The sequence below is a fragment of the Puntigrus tetrazona genome, chromosome 24 (genome assembly GCF_018831695.1).
Source record: "Puntigrus tetrazona isolate hp1 chromosome 24, ASM1883169v1, whole genome shotgun sequence".
Classification (NCBI taxonomy): Eukaryota; Metazoa; Chordata; class Actinopteri; order Cypriniformes; family Cyprinidae; genus Puntigrus; species Puntigrus tetrazona.
In genome coordinates this window covers 18,042,459-18,062,935 of record NC_056722.1, presented here as the reverse complement: position 1 = coordinate 18,062,935, position 20,477 = coordinate 18,042,459, and the positions used below count along the sequence as shown (strand labels likewise).

Sequence of the window (20,477 nt, the reverse complement as noted above, 5' to 3'; positions counted from 1 at the left end):
CACTACAGGATTGGTCAATTAGGCAAAGTCGGAACAACGAGCAATTGGCCTAGTTAGCCTGCTAACTTTACAAACTGCGGTCAAGGCAGACTTGTCTTGAAAATACACGAGCCGTTTCGAGTTTAGTTTAGACTCGCGTCCGTGCTAACGCTGTCCTCAAAATGGAACCGGAAATATGAATAGCAACGTGATGGGAAGCTTATATATATATATATATATATATATATATATATATATATATATATATATATATATATATATATATATACTACTATTATGACAATATTTCTATGTATTTTTTTATCTTCAATCATTATGTCAGCATGGCCGAATCACAGCGAGTGATTCATTTCTTTATTTGTTCACGCATTTGTGAATTTATTTCTGCCTTTATGTATTTATTTATACTTGAGTCATTTTTTGTCACCCGTAGACTGTAACCGTCGTTGTGGCGTAAGCAGATCGTACGAAAACGTTACGAAGGAGAACTTACGAATTCAAATAAAATAGTAACTAAACGATTGCGTTGCGGCCTCCGGTGTCGAGGGGAAGGAAAAGGCGATAACGAATTTAGAAAAAAAAATTATAATTTTTTTTATAATTAAAAAATACGTTGCTGTATTTTTTGTTCACTAAAATGCCCGTTACAACGAGCAGCTTTCCGTGCAGCGGATAAATAGGTGACGGGACCTCTTCTGATCTGAAGGAAAGCTCACCCCTCCCCGCGCCTCGCACAGCCGCAGTCGGTGGCGATGCTCGAGCAGACGGCGAAGAGCCGCTACCGCTGCTGGCTGTGACGACCCTCCGATCCGGCTTCACGGCACCAGACTCCCGCATCCGTCCGCGCGGCGCCGCACCTGCGACAGCGCTGCCGTTCAATACCATGGCGAGGCGAGGAGGACGCGAAAACATCTAAACGGGCGCCTCTCCTCCAAAAGACAAGGTAGGGAAGCCTCCAGATGGGGAGTGAGTGGGGGACCGGGTCTATTTGAAATCGGTCTGCTTTGCATTTTGCAATACATAGCTGATTTTTACAGCGCGTGAGCTTCAGCATTATTATAAGCTAAAAGGACCGAGAGCTTGTATCCAGCTGCTTGAGGAGAAGATGCGCTTTAAGAGTGCATATCTAATAGATGAAAGGATGCTGATGCAGGGGCGCTTTTATAAGCACAGGAACCCGCCTTTATTTAATATCAGCACTCACCAGGGCCCTCCCTTCCTTTATGATTCTCCACCATTGTACTGTCGGCTATGATTCAAAATTATCTCAATAATAGCAGGTCCCTATATCCACTAAATATAAGTAAAGGTGTCTTTAATTGATCTTAATTTGATTCTTTGTTCTGCACAAAAGAACAATGTTAGTTTTAGGAGATGAGGAATGCAGAACAAGTGATAATTATTAAGGGCTAATTTTCTACTCATTTCTTTTACAATGGATGGTCTGATTTTTTTTTTTTTTTTTTTTTGTATGTTTAATTAACGTTGCATGCACTGTAAAAATGTTAAACTTTTTTAAATTATTGATTAACCCCATTGGTTATCGTAATATTTATGGCATGCAGTAAAATATTATATTTATAGATACAATTTTTTTGCAGTAAAACACTTTTTGTTTCTATTTTTGTTTTTAAAAATAATTGTATATAATATATAAAAATAGCATATTTAAAAAAATAAAAATAGTTGTAATTCACAGGAACAGAGGCGGCCCCTGAATTAACTGCACAAACCTGACCTGTTTATTTTTGTTATCAGTTATGTAGCCTACAGAATTGTTTTATGTTGAAATTATGTGTAAATATACTATCATTTATGTAAATAGTCACCAAAATGCCATTCCATAATGCTATCATGTTTTTTTTTTAAATTTACATTAAAATTCTTGCAACGCCAGTTATTCGTTTTATAAATGTAACATTTAAAAGGATAGCCCACCCCAAAAAAATTCAAACAAAGGCATTAGTATTTTTTGACTCTTTCTTTCTTTGACTCTTTCTTTTTTTTTTTTGCTTACCAACATTCTTCCAAATTTCTTCTTTTGTTTTCTACAGAAGTTAGTCAGTCATTCAGGTTTGGAATAACAAACAGTTGTTTTTTTATGGGGACTCTCCATAGTATTTTCTATGGTCCTACACAAAATCTCTCACAGGAAACTTTGCGTGTTTTGGGATTTTCAAAAGTATCATAAATCACCTTTCACATTGTAATACCTATGTCACATCCATGTCGCTGAACAAATCTGTGTCCTCATAAACCACATAAACATACACACATGCACAAAATATATAGTTTTATATATATATATATATATATATATATATATATATATATATATATATATATATATATATATATATAATTGCTTTTGTTAGGGGAACAAAAGTAGTGGATTATTTTGTTTTCATTTCCTTTACACCATCTACACACCTCATTATGCTTTTCTGTGTGTGCCATTTCAGACGGGAGGCAGAATGAGTGAAGAGGTGCCAGTTTCTCCCAGCTGGCTAGCTCAAGAACCCACCTGGGGCAGCAGCGGCGCAGGGAGCATAGAAAACATCACCGTCGGAACCTACCCACCCGCGGTTGTCTTGCCAGCGCGGCCGCCCGCTGAGCTATTGGTGAACCCGTGGGACATCGTGCTGTGTTCATCCGGCACCCTCATAGCCTGCGAGAATGCCCTGGTGGTTTTGGTCATCTGGCAGAACCCGGCACTGCGCGCCCCGATGTTTTTGCTGATTGGCAGCCTAGCTCTAGCCGACTTATTGGCAGGTCTAGGGTTAGTCCTGCACTTCACCTTCGCTTACCTGCTCAGATCTGACTCGGCGCAGCTGCTGACCGTAGGTCTGGTGGTGGCGTCCTTCTCGGCGTCCGTTTTTAGCCTGCTAGCTATCACCATCGACCGCTACCTGTCGCTATACTACGCCCTCACCTACAACTCGGAGCGAACAGCAGCGTTCACATACACCATGCTGGTGCTTCTATGGGGAGTTTCGTTGTGTTTGGGTTTGCTGCCGGTTACCGGCGTGAACTGCTTGGGCCAGGAGGCGAACTGCAGCGTGGTTTGGCCCCTAACAAAAAACAACGTAGCCGTTCTGTCCGTCTCCTTTCTTCTACTGTTCGGCCTCATGCTTCAGCTCTACGTGCAGATTTGTAAAATCGTCATGCGACATGCGCACCAAATCGCCCTACAACATCACTTTTTAGCAGCGAGTCCTCACTACGTCACGACGCGGAAAGGCGTATCCACCCTGGCGATCATTTTGGGCACATTTGCAGCTTGCTGGATGCCGTTTACAGTTTACTCGCTCATAGCCGATTATACCTACCCACCCCTTTACACGTATGCCACCCTGGTTCCCGCCACCTACAACTCCGTGATCAACCCTGTGATTTACGCCTTCCGCAATCAAGAGATCCAGAAAGCGTTGTGGCTGGTGTGCTGCGGATGCATCCCTGCCAGCGTGGCCCACCGGGCACGGACCCCCAGCGACGTCTGATGTGCCTCGGGAATTACACAGGCCGGAGATTCTCCCGATCCATGGGACAAGAAGGGGCGTGCGCGTCACCCGTTTATGTCTTCCCCTAATTGTTATGTGACAACCACTGCCACACAATCTTTGCCTGATCCCAGTCCGACCAGCTGCCACACCCTTTCCAAGAAAAAAAAAGGGGGCTGAAACGGATGCTGTGTGGCAGGCAGCTGTAAATATCTTGTATATATGCCTTTGCATTTTTGTGCTAGTTTTGGCTTGGCCACAGCGACAGCCCCCCTGTTGCACGGGCTGTGAGGGAGGAGGAGGATGAGGGGCAGCACGAGGCAGTCCTCTTGACTGGATCCTGAAGCTCATTCATCTCGTCCTGCTGTTGCTGCATTCAAGAACGTGCGCTGAACGTTAAGTAACCGCGGTGTGCTAAAAATAGACTAGGCGCTCGGTGATCCGCGCCTTGCGTCCTCCGAAGATACCGACCTGGAGAACGCGCGTGCGAGCGAGAGAGAGAGAGAGAGAGAGAGAGGCAGGCGCGCGCTCTCTCTTCTGTTTGATTTAAATCTCAACCCAAGCGTGGCCGAATGTAAAATGTCCTCCAAAGCAGAAAACCACGAAGAGCTAACTACAATCTCAGAACGAGAACCACTCTAAATAACCGAACCCATCGATGCCTTTATTTTGGTTTAGAACGCAAGTCAAACCATGTCTGCATTCTCTTCCATAAACGCGGGATGAAAGTGTATGTATGTTCATTTAAACAGCCCCATGTGAATAGAGGCTCACTTCAAAGAACTGTTGAGTACAAAACGTGCATTAAGTGGCTGAGAATGAGAGGTTTGTTTATATGCAGCGACATCGAGGATGGAACCGAATGTATTTTCTATTGATTTGCTTTTAATTTGCATTGTCATTGTCGCTCTGAATAGAGTGCTGCTCCGTTTATTATGTTCAACTGATAATTACCACTGGATATGGCATAGCTGTCACAATGGTAGTTCGTACCATTTTGCTTGAAATTGAAATGTATTGCATTTGCAAAGAATGATGATTTGGGCATGATATTTAGATATATTAATCAGAGGTATTTTGCTCGAAACAATGAGTGAAGCTTTTCATCCCAAAATCAAAAGAAAAAATGAATTTCACTTTGACATTATTTTAAATAATCACAATACGATTCAATGATTTATATAACCCCGAGTAAAAAACAAAACAATACAATAAATGGGACAGATATATAAATATATATTTTAAGAATTATATGTTATATAATGCATATATAATCAGATTAGATAATTGGTTATATAACCGTGTAATTATATAATATCATTTTTCTTATAATTAATAGATATGCTTTACTGAATTTATGCAAAGTACATTTTTTCTTCTGATATTAGGGTGGAATATGACCTGGACAAGATTTCATGGGATTCACCCTTGATAAATGATATTCTAAAATGACGAAACTGTTGCAAGATGTGCCAGCCAAGCTTCACTTCAACTCTCAGATGAGCCTTCCGTAGATTTAACCTGATTGTTAGTAAACTGGTGAGTCTCTTCTAATGGTCCACCCGACACAATTATAATGAGGAGAACAGCTGGCCTCTCAGACCTGGCAAATGTCAGATGAGGGAGAGTGTTATTATGAAATCTATCTTTTCGTACTTTCATCACAACTGAGGCTGGAGTCATGCTACTATTATGAGAAGTTCACCCCTGAAGCTTTTTACCTTACGCCCTCCAAATGCCAACCAGCCACTATCCATTTCAGTGCTGTGGCAGAATCCATCAGCGAGCAATAACTACGGACCAAGCGATTCATCAAATTATAGCAATACTCTGGCAGCAATAACAGCCGTGCCCAAGCAAAACCAACACCTCAGCTAGCCGAAAAAAAACGCATCCATGAAAAACCCACCACAAAAATACCCAGTGGATTCCAAGAACGACTGACAACTGTACTTATTTCAACATCATCCAAATGATATTAGTGAATTTGGGATTAGAAAAAAAAACAGAAACTGGACAGATGTCCCAATCCCTGTAAACATGTCCATAATCTCACAGCCTCGTGTTCTGTCGTCCAGAAAGTGACTGTGCCCTGCCTGTGGTCATTTACGATATCTAACTTTGAATGAAATCTCTCTGTACACTCAATTTGACCTACTCTGCCGTATGCATTTGCTTTTGTGAACTTTAGAGATGTTTATAATGTGTGAGGAACGTGATGTGTAAGGCGTGACTGTCGGTGCATGGCCACGTGTGTGCGTGTACGTGTGAACGCATGCATATATGTTCGTCTCTCCAGGGACAATGATGTAGTTGGGGGTAATAATGTATATTCCCCATAGACCTGCATGGGCTAGAGTGGCTACCAGTCTTCCCATTGCACCCTCTTTACATCGTGCCTGCGGGTCGGACACACCCTCGTGACCTTTTTTGCCTGAGTGACCTCTATACAATTCCATTGAAACAGCACATGAGCGGTAGGGAGCAGGTTCGTGAGTTTTAATAGGGCTTAGCATGGAGGCGATGATTGGTCTGTTGGGGGCCTCGTCTGATCTTTGAGGAATAACTTATTTTGCTATATTCATCGAAAGTCTCTATTTTTCCCCCTCAGTCTGGATTCTTTGGAATTCCTGAGATTTTATTTTGTATTCTGATGCGCTGTACGGTCTCTTTCTGAATGTATCGACAAAGACATTCTTATCGTTACTATGGCCGATCGTCTTGATCCTGTAAATAAGGCATGCGACTTTAAGGGGGCATGATGGCAACTCTCACCTGATGTCATAGAGCGATGTGGTGATGACGTATTTTTGTTAGCATCTTGTTAGCAAGTTAGCATCATCCTGGTTTCCACTGACAAATACCAATAGGATTTTTCCAGTTTCCATTTTTCCAGAAAATAAGCTCTGTGACCCACAAAAAAAAAAAATCATAATCATCACAATGAACTTCACAAATGAATTTAGGCGTAAATACGAACATAATCAGGTTAGCCAGTTCATATTTTTTTGGTTCCCAGAACATTCTGGTAACGTACGTTTCTGGTTCCCATAACAGATGTTGAGGTGTTTTTTGTTGGTTATAGCCAGGAAAGGTTTCTTCATATAAACGTTACATAAAATGTTTCCTTTAGATAAAGAGAACTTTCCCAGAAAATAACTAAAAGGGAAACATATGGAAATATTAGAGGAAATGTTCTGTGTTTGATGGATAGGCTCTTTGATAAATTTAACACGGAAAACAGGGCTGTGAGTGATAGACATACAGTCTTTACAATGGCACGCACTAGACCACCTATTTTTCACAGCTCACAATGTCTAAAGCTGTTTTATCCACTTAAAGTTTTTTTTTTTTTTTTCCAGAAAGATTTCATCAGCTGAACAGTCAGTATGTTGACAAGAGTGCAATCCACTGAGTGCCCTACTTTAGCCCCTCACAGCCTTGTTTTCATTTCTGTCAGAATATTAAATATTGGGATACCCTGACTAGAGACTAGACTTGAATAGTTTGTAAGAGTGATTTTAACCCGTTTTAGACTAAAAGCAAACTACGAATAGACGACTTTACCTGTTTAGCGTGAGGTCTTTAAAGCAACTGTATGTAGCTTTGAGTATTTTTTGCGACTTTGGAGCCCCCTACAGTTAAGTGAGTGTAATTCACTGTCGTAAATATATCACTCCTGTGGTAAAACCAGTAGCTGTCGCTCTTTTCGCGGAATTTCACACTTGCTCGTCTAGAACAGATGTTTGGCTTTTTACAACGATACTAAAACTGACTTTTCAAAGTCAAAAACAACAACAAATATACATACAGTTTCTTTAATGTACGCTGAAATTCCCGTTTCGCTAGGCTACTTGCTAACAGCTGGATTTTTTCAAGATGAAGTAAAAGAATTTAAACACCACAAAGTGTTATATTGATGTATTTTATTTTGTAGAATAAAACAAACATGAAAATATGTTGAGCTTGTGTTAACCCCTGACCTTATTTCAGGCATTTACCCAAAAATCACTGAAAAAATCACTGAACTAAAAATGTTATTTCCGGTGAAGGCCTACAAAAATACGTCATTCTGCAATGCTCTATTCTGAAACAGTTAACCTTGAGCCACATTCCAATGTCTCCTATTGCCTGGGCATGCTTGTCTACAGCTGATTGAGAGGGTTAATGCTTGATGCACAGCCGTTTGGTCAGAAATGACCAAGGGATTATTGCTGTGGCTTTTGAGGGTTAGGCCTCTGCCTAAAACATCATATCTCCTTCTGTTTTTGAAAAGAGCTTTGTAAAATGATGTTATCATGCTTTGTGCCTGGTCTCTGATGGATTTTCCACATGCAGATGGACGTTTGCCGATTGAATCTTTGATTTAAATAGTCTTGTATCCAACTGTAGATGATTGTGCTCTGTAATCCAATGTAAGAGCTTGAAAATGTCAAACTGAAGGGTGAAAAAGCACTCGGATGGGAGTCTGCCTCCGATTCTGGTTTATTTGAGGAGTAGAAAAGAAAATCATATCTGGATTGATGTCTTGTGAGGAAACTTTACACATTAACACTAAAATTCAGGCTTGTTCTGTACTTTATTTAGTATCTAGAATCGAAATCTTGAACAATCCGAGGGGCAGTCGGGTGCATCGGTTTCAGCATCTTGTGTACACGTATGCGTAGTTTTAACTGTGAAATGCACTTTATTTTTTTGATGAGAAAAGGCACAACAAATTACTTATCTGCAAAACAATATTCTAAGAATTATAATCAACATGCACTAATTAACATTGTAAGACATTGTGTTAACGTGTTGTATATTTTTCCAAGGTGTTGGTTGTATACTTTTATTGCTTCGGTTAGTTTAATGAACTGAGAGATCTTGTTAATTTTGTATTAAAAAGAATGTGCTGTGCATTAAAAATATCCTCGCCTGGGTTTATTCACACTCGCACATCAATTGGCCGACTGCCTCAAATCCACTGTTGCCATGGCGATTCCCAGTCTCAGCTGTACTGTTTCCATAGAGACACGAGTCTCGGAATCAAAACTGTCCTGATTCCATGACGAAGACACTCGGAGAACGGTTTAATGTAATTCGTCTGATTTTTATTGTCGCAACTGACGCACGCAGAAACCAGACACATTTCTGGTTGTTTAATTAAATTCCTCCAATCAGTTCACACAAATATATTTACTGACCGCAGTGTTTCTCAACATACATAGAAACTTTCATGCAGAAACTTCTGACCTCAACATGCTTATTTACCTGTAGTTCGAGTTGCTATTCACTACATACAGTATGTCCATATCATTTATTAACAAGTGTTGCATTAAAAAGCATTAGAAAAAAAAAATTGAAAAAGCTTCATACGTGGTAGTTCAGGGAAAAGACTGACTATTTTAGTACTTCATAATACAGATGGCCTATTGTGCCTTTATTACAATGCATACAGTACAAGATCATTGTGTGTATGGTAAATGCGATGTTAACGTTCACAGGTGAATTAGAGAGTAAGTATGAGTTCTGTGCATTAGTATTGTTTTAGTCAGACCAGTCATTGTCCTCAAGCTCAGATTCATCTTCAGAGTCACTGTATTCCACAGCGATACGGCGAGACAAGATAGTCGCGACGTCATTGCCCACCGGCTCGCGTTTCGCCTGCTGTTCCTGCTGCTCTTGAACTTTTTTCAGCTGGATGCCTGCAGTACAAACAAATATAAACACATTTATCAACTCATTCATTTTCAATGAAAGATAGCGGGGGTATGCGAAGCAATGCGGGCGTCTCCGGCAGTTCAACAAAGCTTATGGAAGTTTAACTTAATGCAAATGTGTGAAGTCAGTGGAGCTCACGTGATCCATCTCCTGTGAGATACTGTAGTTGTGTAGGAGATGTTACAGGGACTGATTTAACTGTTCTATATGATTTATTTCTGCCCACATGCTGGGATATAATTAGAAAAGGATGCGTTTTAAATTTGATTCATGCATCTTTTTTCACGATATGATGCATTGTGCAATGCAACAATTTATAGAAAACATTTTAAAATTATTCAAAAGTTCAGGGTCAGTTTCATTTTTAAAAGAAATTCTTTTAGCAAGGAAGCATTTAACTGACTTGAAGTAAAAGAATAGTAAAGACATTAATAATGTCACAAAATATTACTATTTTAAATAAATTATAATAATAATTGAATAATTTCTACAAATCAAACAAATTCCAAAAAATGTATCACAATTTCTATAAAAAGCAAAAAAAAATGCAAAAAACTTTTCAACATTGATAATAAGAAATGTTTCTTGAACACCAGCATATTTTAATGATTTGTGAAGAATTGAGACACTAAACTATTTTAAATAATAAGAATATTATTTCACAATTTTACTATTTTTACTGTATTTTTGATTAATTGCGATTAATCGCATCCAAAATAAATGTTTGTGTTTACATAATGTATGTGTGTACCATATACATTTATATCTAAATAAACATGTATATACGAAGAGTTTATTTGAAAATGAACATAACCACATTAACGTACCCATTCTTATAGCTGCGAGCAGGTCACTGCGAGCATCATTTGTGGGTTGGACCTCATTAGGCACAGAGGGCCGTTTGGGAGTGATGGATTGGGCTGCACTGGGGGGAGGGGGTGGGGCTACTGGTGGAGGAGGGGCAGCCATTGGTCCAGAGGTAGGTGGAACGGATGGGGCATAGCCAGCTACTGCTCCCATTGGTCCTAGATGGCCTGGAGGCGGGATCGGTCCCATGGGTGGCATAGCAAAAGCAGTTTGTGCTGACGGAATAACAGCTGGTGGTGGAGGCGGTGGCCCAGAATTCATGTAATCAACACTGTCAAGAGAAGAAGTAAATTAAATCATGCTTTGCATGTCATTCAACATAAATTGATGCTATATAAATTCAAATGTAAAAGGTAAATCTGCATAGTCAATTCAGGAACGCGTGTCACAAACATGTTGACCATTAGGTGGCAGAATTTGCATGTGTACAATATACAGCTGGGGTTTTCAAACTTTCTGATGCCAAGGCAGGATTATTTTACACTAGTCAAAGATTTAAAGTGGATCAAAAACTTTCATCAAATTATCCTAAAACCAAAATGCAAAATGTCTGATCCACTTCAAATGTTGACTTCTATAGTTACCTAAAATTCAAGTGAAATGATAATATAACAAAAACAAAAGCTACTCTAAATAGCCAAAAATACAATGAGTCCATCTTTAACTAAAATTCAAACGAAAAAATACATTCAAAAATATAGATAAAAACTATAATTTCCTATTTTGATCATATAATTATAGTATAAAGTGATTTCTAGAATTGTTTTAATTTTTTAGAATATTGTTTAGAAAATCAAACATTTAAATATTTACATTAAATATTATATTTAGTAAAATATTACTGAATTCAAAATAATACAGATTAATCTTGAAAAATTAAATCTAATAATTTCTGAAGTCATCAGAAATTAATATAGTATAACAGTTATATTACCAAATTTTTAAAAATAAATAAAGAATTTTGACAACCCTAAAAACATTAAAAAAAAAATTTTGCTCAATTTTTCCAAAGACCCCCTGGTATAAAAACTGATTTTCAACTGAAGTCCAATAAGTGCGACCCAACAATCATGTTTGTAAATCCCTAAACAAAACTGATAGACATTACAAAATTTGCTTGAACATGTTTATGCTCGAACACTAATATATTAATCTAAATCAAAATGACAAACCTGTAGTCGACAGGTGGGAGGGTCACAGAGCCGTTAACAGAGTTTGATGCTGGTGGAGGGGGCGGAGCCTGGTGCGGACGACCCAGGGTGCCAGAACGATAAGCCATAGGCCCTCCCCGGTAATCCTGATCCATGCTCATGTGGCTATGAGCTGACAGGGCCATACTGGGAGGAGGCCCCGAGTAAGTGTGCGCATGGCCAGCGTGATTGGCCATGGAGAGATAACCATGATCTGCATGATCTCCGTGAGACCTGCATTAATTATTTGTAAGATATAACTGAGTTATATCTTGTATTTAAGTTAAACATGTATTTAAGTGCATGTAAGCTGTGCTACCTGTGCTCTGGTGACATGGGGCCCTCCGTGGAGCCTCCTCTGTGCACAGTGTGGGAATGTCGATGGTCAGGTCTCAGTTCCTTATCGAAGGCCATCATGTTCCATTCCTGCCTGCGGTTTCTCGCTTTACGCACCTTCTTCACCTCTCTCTGCAGCGTGCCGTCCACACATCGCCTCTGCTCCTGTTGCAAAGTATTAAGTGATAGAGAGATGTTTAATTAACACAAATCACCTCAGCAATGACTATTATATACTATACATAACTAGCTGGTAGTCAGAACATAACCGTAAGTGTTAAATCGCTGGGGTATACCAAACAATGACCCTTATAACTGGTTTTGTGGTGCAGGGTCAAATTTAATATTTAAATGTACATTTTTGTGTAGTGACAAAATATATTTCACCATAAATTACCAGTAAATGTGGGTCTGATAACAGTTTTACATGTTTTAAAGTCTCTTATGCTAATCAAGGCTGCATTTTCTTAGCTTTTTCCTATTCAAATACATTTAAAAATGTCATTTATTAATGTGAAGGCAAAGCTGAATTTTCACCAGCGAGTGTGACATGATTCCACAGAAATAATTCTAATACGCTTATTTGCTGCTCAAGAAATATTTTTTATTAATATTAATGCTGTAAAACAGTTGTGCTGCTTAATGTTTTCTTTGATAAATAGAAGTTAAAAAAAACATGATTTGTTTTATATATTTTACATAATGCATTTCGTTAGCGTCTCTTTTAATAATTTAAATCCATCCTTACTAAATAAAAGTATTAATTTATTTAAAGGGGGCCATCAGAGCTCAGAGCTTATTAGCATTTAAGGAGACATGCAACAAAATGGCTCGCTGTGAACAGAGCTGTTTTTGACAGGGTAAAAAAAGGTGTGTTTTTTACACTAAAAATTTAGACATTTTAACCAAAGTATGTTATAGACGTTTCATTAAGAATCCTATCAATCTGTTGAAATCAGGTATCTAATGAAATACTGACTTTTAAACGTTAGTGTAGGTGGCTTAAAACTCAAGAGAGAGGAAAAAAAGAAAGAAAGAACGGGTGTTCAACCTTCTGTCGTCTCTTCTCTTTCCTCTTGTCTTCTGTGTCCTGTAACATCTTCTCCTTCCACAGGTCAAAGAAGTACGAGGGGTCAGTGTAGAACTTCAGCCCTTCTTTATCATCATCTCTAAAAGAGATGATTTGGAAATGATTTTGTTATTCAAAGCTACCGTAAATCAATTTTGTCAATTAATATCTCAATAAAACACAGAGTGTGGAAAATTTGGTTCCAGATGCATTTATGTAACCGTTCCTATTCAGAGAGCTGGATTGCTTTTATGGAGCTCTTCAGATGAGAAAAGGATTTTAAAAGCATCTTTATGCATCTTTTCTGACTGGCTGATTTTCCAAAAGTGCTATTAATTGGCCATTAATCATTTATGCAAAATCGCCAACAACTTTGTAAACCCCATTCAGCCGCACAGATAGAAAAAAAAGATGAGTCAGAGCGCGGCCGCTGTCTCTTGAAATATTCGCTCCACACATTCTGCATTAGATCTGTTTAAGTATTCATGAGTGGCCCATATTCTCTACCTTGAAAACTAGCACTCACATGAACTACATCTGCTAGCTTTAAGTATTCATGACTGCTCTACATTCCTACTTCAGAAGAAAATACTCCCGCACATTCATCTATGTTCAAGTAAATTGGTCAAATGTCTACACGTACTTCCAATTTCTTATTTTGGGAGATTCAATGTTTTTTTCTGACCAGTCTAATCTTTGAAGGCCCAAAATCTGACCCAAACGTGTGTACACATACCTGTAGGGTGACAGAATATTAAGAGGAGGTGGTTTATCACTCAAATTGTACATCTCCTTCACTGGGTTCGGTACGCTGTTCTTGGACACCACCTGCTGGTCCTGTATGGTAGAGCTTTTAAAAGCCTTTCTCATGTTTATGTCCTGAAGAGAGACTGAAGGAGAAAGAGAGAGATTGATTACACCTGCCCTCCAGAGTATGTAAAGTAAACTCCAGTATTGATCTTTTAATTGAAAAAAGAGATGCAAGTGCTCGCTTTAGAGAAACGTAAAAAAGATGTGGGGTATACATGAAATTTGTGCATTATTTATTTTTTGGAGGGATGCAGTGGTATTGATCTGGCTCCGGAGCTATGTAACCTCAGAGATGCGTTTCTGGGATGAACTGAGATGCCGATGGTCTCCGTGTATTGAGGTATGACCCTGAGCCCTTGTTTCCCAGAAACAGACTCACCCTCTTCAACTGTTGAGTCCAGCTGCGTGACCTTGACGGCAAGCCGGTCAATCCGATCCTGCAGAGAGTTCGCCCGCAAATAGAACATGTTTGCCTCATTGAAGAGCTCTCCGAATATGTCTTCAGCATGTTTACCTTTCAAATAAGAGGAGAATACAGTGAAGTGAGGAAAAGAGATGAAGATATAAAAGAGGGAATGCTTATTTATTAATTTTTTCCAGCTCAAATACCAAATACACAAACTTTAAACAAAATCTTTGTTAGGAGCGAAATTGTTTGTTGTGGTGAACCTGACAGCATTTGGCAGTGAAATATTTCCACACAAAATATATATATATATATATATATATATATATATATATATATATATATATATATATATATATATATATATATATATATATATATATATATATACTTAATGTTGGTAAATTTATATACATATTATTATTTAATATAAACAATTACATAAATCATTACATTATATAAATGACAAATTTAATTTTATTAGTATAAATGTATTTTCCCCATGTATAAAATCTGAGGCTTCACATACATAACATACAAAAATAATAAATAAATAATAAATAAGCTATTTTTAGATTCTGTTAGTCTGTTTGAGAAAACTTTTATGAAAAAATAAAAAAAAAATCTAATCTATTTCCTGGCAGAAAACTACCAGTATCTTTCCATTAAATTTACAGGTATTTCCATCAGCTATAAATATACCACACATTGCAATGGCAAATTTAAAATATGGGGTATTTTTTAGTGTGGTGAAAAGATGCTTAAAAAGAAAAAAAAAAACAATACGCCTGATTTTTACCACCTTAACTGGGTCTTTTAATAACTATGTGTTAAACAAAAGCACACAGGAAAATGTTTACAGGAAGGATGTGTCTGTTCCTTACAAATTCCTGGCCTATGACCCAGTGCGCACACAAATATATATACACACACACAACACATCCTGCACTTACACTCGTTTCCAGTACTACACCCACCAACACATGAAAAGCATGTTTCCAGACATGCACACGCTATTTTTGTCACACGCACACATCGTCTACAGCTCTGCCTTCGAGTCCAATGGGCTGTCATTTATATTTAATCCACACAGCTGCTACTGAAGGCCCTCTCCTTCTACAGGCATCGACTAAACACCACTAGCAGAGGCACAGTAAAGACACTTGAGGGGATTTCAGGGGTCAGCTGGGGAGTTATAGAACAGGTGGACGGAAAGCGCAACAGAGGACGGATGGATGGGCAAATCGGTAGCTGGATACACAGCGAGAGACTTTCCCATTCTAGGACATGTTTTCAAGATAATGGTCTTATGTAATGCAGACGTAGGGTCCCGGAGTCAAGAGGAATTATTATTAAGAAGATTCTCTCCAGCATCGTGAGTTGGAGATTCCACCGGACCACTACATTATAGTGCACACAGAATGGAGAAACAAACCGAATATCTAAAATGAACAAGAAATGGACATTTTAGAGTAGTGTTATGAATACAGTATAAAGGCATCAGACTTTTACATTTTCTGTAGATATTTTCTATAGATAATAAAGATATTTGTGAAATTCTAGAGCTTTCTGACCCTGCATAGACAGCAATGAAACTAAAACATTGCTTTCTATGCACGGTCCGAAATTTGAGGATTTCATAAAAAATATCTTAATTTGTGTTCTGAATAGGAATAAAGATCGAGTAATTGATGTCAGAATTTAAATTTTTTGGTAAACTATCACATTAATGCAGCTAAAAGAGCTGACCACTAAGTGATCTAGCACAATGTCCTGAAATGTTAGCTTAAAAAACAAACAAAAACTTCATAAAAAAAATGTCATAAAGACATTAAATAACATATTCATGCTTTTCTAATATATATTTACTGTAGGGCCAGTAGGATTTTTAAAAACCATTTATTTTTATTAATTTTTATTCAGCATGAATGCTAAAATTAATCAAAAGTGACAGAAAAGACTACTGAATAAGAATTTAGTAAATAATTTAAACTAGCGTTATCAAATTAACGTTTTTGATTGCATAATATATGTGTCTAGTCTGTGTATGTATACACACAGTGTAAATTTGGAAAATATTTACGTCTATTTATATTTGTATAATCTATCGAATACATATATAATACACATATCTAAAATATATACATGTATTTGTGTGTGTTTATATATACAAAAAATAAATATTAAGCAGAAAAAATGCACTGCATTTTAAACTAAACTGCATTTTAAATGATACTGAAATAGAAAAAGAAGTCATTTGAGTCGGTTCACATTGTTATTGTTATGACTGTATTTTTGATCACATAAATGCAGCCTATGAAAGAACTTCCTACATAAACTTTTTCTTACAATTCTTACAGACACCACAATACTGTATGTATTATGTCATGTTTTGACCGAACAAGCCATGCTGGAAGCCACTGTAAAAAACAGTTGCAAACTACTGCAAACAGTAAAAAATTGCCCATTCATAAACTTTATTAAAAAAAAAAAGTCACTGTAATGCACTTGTAATTGTAATTTAATTTTGAACTAGGATTAGTCCTTTCTAATGCTAATTACCCAGGTACACAAGTGTGTTAGAGAAAGAAAGTGGCTGTGTAACCTACTGAGACTGCTGAGCTGGCGTATGATGGCAGAGAGCGTGTTGTTCATCACACACTCCAGCTCGCTGCCGATGCCCTCCGGTAGCACCCCGCGGCACAGGTGCCTGGGCTCAATGTTTCTCTTCACCAGCGGCATGACTGCTGCCCCTTACACAGCCACAGCGCACTCTACCTGCCCAGAAAAAACAAACACAGCATTTAAACACACACGTGCACAGAATCCTGCTGAGGAGTGAAGGCAAGCTCCATCTATCATGTTTACTCAGTTTTTAGCTGTATTTGGATGAGGCTCATATTATATAACAGACACCCACACATCGAGAGAGAGTGAACGTTCGAATGAAACTGGGACAGTTGCAGATCAAGAAAAGGGAACTGAGTTACTCGGATTTTGGTTAACCCTCTTACACTGGTCAAAAAAAAAACCCCCACGCTGACCTCTGACTCTGAAATCACACGCCTAACGTTCAGCGCAAATGAAGCTCAATCCATTCCGGCACAAACAGAAACACGGACTGTAACTCCCTTCACAAGCAGCCTTGGATGCAGGATTACAAAGCATTAAGGAAAGAAGATACCGTCAAAGTAATCCCGTTCATCATCTGAGCTGCCCAGCTGTAGATCAAAGGACAACGAGAGATGCAAACTGATCAGTTGCTGAAGGAAACAGATGACAATCTCACTTCTAATCATTAGCCCACTGAATTGAAGGTTTGCTTGGTTTGTGTGTTGATGTGCGGCCATCAGAAAACATACAGATATTATTCCTTTCTTCTTACATTTAGTTTTTTATCAACAAAATCTATGACAAAATATTATTTTAGTTTATCATAGAGTTATATAATAATAATATATGTTATATAAATATATATATATATATAAATCAATTTGAACTTTCTATTCTATTTCTATATATATATATATAGCTTGCTACTTAATGTCTATGTGATACACAAATTAATTTTCCATGTGCAAAGTTTCTCATCCCTCCGTCACATAAGTAGCCTAACTAAGCCATGTCATCTGGTTCAACTGGACACCATGACAGAATGCTCCCATCTGTGAAAGAATAACCCCCATAGTGATTGGCCAACTGAGAGGCCATCTGCTGTGTGATTGGCTAAGGGGGGGTTGAAAGTCAAAGATTAGGGACAAGAACAAAGGGATGGTAAGACAGCATCTCAGGAGGTCATCTTATCTGCCGGTTTCCCTGCTTCCTGTTTTCCAGCTCCACACCCAGCTCTCCACTTCCTGTTCCTCTCTGTGTCACATCTCTAACTTCCTGTCGTCCCAAACAGTCAGAACAATGATGCAGTAGGGGTGTAAAACAATTTGATTTGCACACAATCACAACATTTAAATAACTACTATGTAACCGCTTATTTCCTCTCATATCCTGCTTGTACAATCTAAACATAACTATGAATGCAGCTTGTGGCTACTCCCTAAAACCAGGCTCAGATGGAATCCGCTGGCTTTTTCATGTTTTCTATAAGGATTTTGCATGGATTTCATCAAATGTGGTAAATATCGTCAAATGTAAGCTATAAGGCAGCTAAAGCATTGTTAAATTAGCCAAAACATTCAATAAAAGCACATGCAACATTACGAAAGAGAGTTACATTATATATGTGTATGTGTGTGTGTGTGTGTGTGTGTGTGTGTGTGTGTGTGTGTGTGTGTTTGTTTGTGTGTGTGTGTTAAAATGCTAAAAGGCAGATAACAGCATCATTAACTGGGCCAAAACACTTATTAAACAAACGCAGCACAGGGAATGACAGAACTCAATTAAAAATTAAAATGAGAAAATCTGAAGAATTACATAAAATGCATTTATAAAAAGGTAAACTGTGTTAAATGCTAATAAAAAGGCACTAAGAAAAGTAACAAACGTAAATGTGACGCTGAGAATTCTGCAAAATAGACTTAAATATTAAGTAAACATTAGCAGAATTACGCACTATAAACCACACATGGCCACGCGTATCTTAAAGCCAATAAATGCGTTTATAGAAAAGCCACAATTTTTAATAAATGTTCATGTACACACATAATGTGCATTTAAATTCAGAAGTTTGTGGAGCTTTATTTCACTTAGACCTGCACATAACCCACTCAGAAACCCCACCTGAACAATGATTGTTCGGCACAAGCATTAGAAGTGTAGCTCGTTGCCATTTACCATAGTAACAAGCGGCCACAAAGTCCATTGTTCTTACACACCGCCTGCCAAACCTGTTCACTTCCCATTTAAAAGTGAAAACGACAAACAAACTGCCTCCTGCAACGAGAATGTAACTTCACTGCAAACGCACCGTCAGGCCTCACGCACGCACTCAGACACTGCTGTTGTTGTAGTCTAATGAGGTACATGTCTGCGAGTGTTGTAATGTGTTCATTAAGCGCACCATCTCTCCACGGCATTGTAATTCTGCAGTGCACGGCAGTATGGACACAACCCACACTAATTACATAGTGCATTGAATTAAGACCGCGCCGGGAGGGGGCCGGGGACACAGAGCAGACAAAGAGACGGGAATGTGAGTCTGAGTGGCATGAAAAGCAGTTTGTGAGACAGTTAGATGAGAAAGTGAACAGTTTCGGGTGGGAAGAACAGAAAACGTACTGAAGCGATCCAGAAAGAAGAGTGAATGAGGGGGAAAAAGTATGAGAGAGAGAGAGGATGGGGGAGGGCGAGTGGCAGGGGACCTCAGGGAAGCCACTCTGAAAGGTTCCCGGGACAATAGTCCTCCGTTCACAGGGCAACAGAGGAGCTCTCCCATGCATGTTGTGTTCCCTCCCCAACCCGTTACCCCCACCAACCCCACCCCTCTCTCTTCTTCAAATAAAAGAAGCACTCCTGCCTCTCTCTCCTTTTCAGCGGCCCTCTTTTTCCATAAGTCTGCGCCTACTGCACAAACCGCACGCATTAACAGAACCTCAGACGGGCAAAACGCGACCTACCCTCTCCAAATCACGCCAAAGAGAGAGCGTAACCAGAAGCAGACGCTGGAATAACGCGCAAACATACAAACAATTAGTGTGCATCACAGCTGTTTACGGCCCCATCAGTGTTGCTGACAGGCTTTGAAGTCCATCAGACCCATCCCGTGACCACAGGAGGCCACATCCTGTCCAAACTAACGAGGGAGACACGCATTCACTCTCTAAACGTTGCTAGAAACGCAGAAAAGGCCGGACGGGAATGCATTAGCTATTCATAACTGAAGGAAAGCGCATCTCTGCGCGTAAGACTACATTAATATTTCAGCACGGATCACGTCACACATGAATGTCACGAGCCAGTTGCTCTGAGATTTCCGTGCGCGAGCGAGGACTCGTCTTAAAAACACCAAGTGTGTGTATTATTTGAACACTTTCGGGTTGAATTCTTTAAGTTTCAAAGGTTTGTTCATTACTAATCACTTAAAAATGTAAAGTTGCCGAATTCTGTTGCGTGTTATATTCTTTGATAACAGTTTACTGAAAGCACTTTCAGTCGTAAGCGATTATGTTGATCTGATATAGAAACTTTTTTTTCATTTATTATTCTTATATATTCTATTATAAGGCACGCAACGCACGCTTGTTATTGTGCACGGTTGCAACGTTATGGTTAATATAAAATAATAAACAACAAAAACAAAATAATAACAATTGCATCAACATAACTCGCCATTAATAATAATAATAATAAAAAGAATCAAATTAAACTCGACACCTAAGAAACCCAAACCTCGCGTTCCATTTATTATGTAAAGCACGATAAACAGTAAATTTAACAAGTGCAATGTGACAAAACAACTACATTAGCGAAAATAAGTAACTGTTTGGTGCTCACCAAAAGTGAATTTTGTTGAAAATTATATTCGCTCACATGTCCAAGCTTTCAGAGGTCCGGATTGCCATCCTGTGTCTCCATCGGTCCATCTGACCGTTCCAAACAATCCGCTTGGGGCGGGGCACATTGGGGTGTTCGCACCAATCAGC

General features: G+C 38.7%; 2 protein-coding genes across 4 annotated transcripts; one reads left to right on the top strand and one right to left on the bottom strand.

The window, feature by feature from the left end:
- The first annotated feature begins 745 nt into the window (after window positions 1–745).
- gpr12 (G protein-coupled receptor 12) lies at window positions 746–8,408 on the top strand. The gene is made up of 2 exons (XM_043226845.1): window positions 746–943; window positions 2,463–8,408. Exon 2 carries the CDS (start codon window positions 2,475–2,477, stop codon window positions 3,498–3,500), a length of 1,026 nt encoding a protein of 341 aa, XP_043082780.1. The 5' UTR covers window positions 746–943; window positions 2,463–2,474; the 3' UTR covers window positions 3,501–8,408.
- Window positions 8,409–8,571: 163 nt separating this feature from the next.
- wasf3b (WASP family member 3b) lies at window positions 8,572–20,468 on the bottom strand. Of its 3 annotated transcripts, none has more exons than XM_043226843.1 (9): window positions 20,329–20,468; window positions 16,491–16,655; window positions 13,855–13,989; window positions 13,402–13,555; window positions 12,648–12,765; window positions 11,580–11,761; window positions 11,243–11,494; window positions 10,031–10,341; window positions 8,572–9,187 (listed from the first exon to the last, which is right to left on the bottom strand). In XM_043226843.1, exons 2-9 carry the CDS (start codon window positions 16,621–16,623, stop codon window positions 9,030–9,032), a joined length of 1,443 nt encoding a protein of 480 aa, XP_043082778.1. In that variant the 5' UTR covers window positions 16,624–16,655; window positions 20,329–20,468; the 3' UTR covers window positions 8,572–9,029. The 3 variants fall into 3 exon arrangements, with proteins under 3 accessions (XP_043082778.1, XP_043082777.1, XP_043082779.1); XM_043226842.1 differs by having other exon boundaries at window positions 16,491–16,659; window positions 20,329–20,457; XM_043226844.1 differs by having other exon boundaries at window positions 16,491–16,659; window positions 20,365–20,427.
- Between the last annotated feature and the right edge of the window lie 9 nt (window positions 20,469–20,477).

What these genes read in the sequence shown, in the direction of transcription:
- wasf3b (XM_043226843.1), bottom strand. Translation starts at nt 16,623, where the DNA reads ATGCCGCTGGTGAAGAGAAACATTGAGCCCAGGCACCTGTGCCGCGGG. An exon ending in GGACTCAACAGTTGAAGAGG is followed by an intron (nt 13,556 to 13,854) that starts GTGAGTCTGTTT and finishes TTTCTCCTTCAG; the next exon opens with TCTCTCTTCAGGACATAAAC. An exon ending in AATATTCTGTCACCCTACAG is followed by an intron (nt 12,766 to 13,401) that starts GTATGTGTACAC and finishes CATCTCTTTTAG; the next exon opens with AGATGATGATAAAGAAGGGC.
- gpr12 (XM_043226845.1), top strand. Translation starts at nt 2,475, where the DNA reads ATGAGTGAAGAGGTGCCAGTTTCTCCCAGCTGGCTAGCTCAAGAACCC.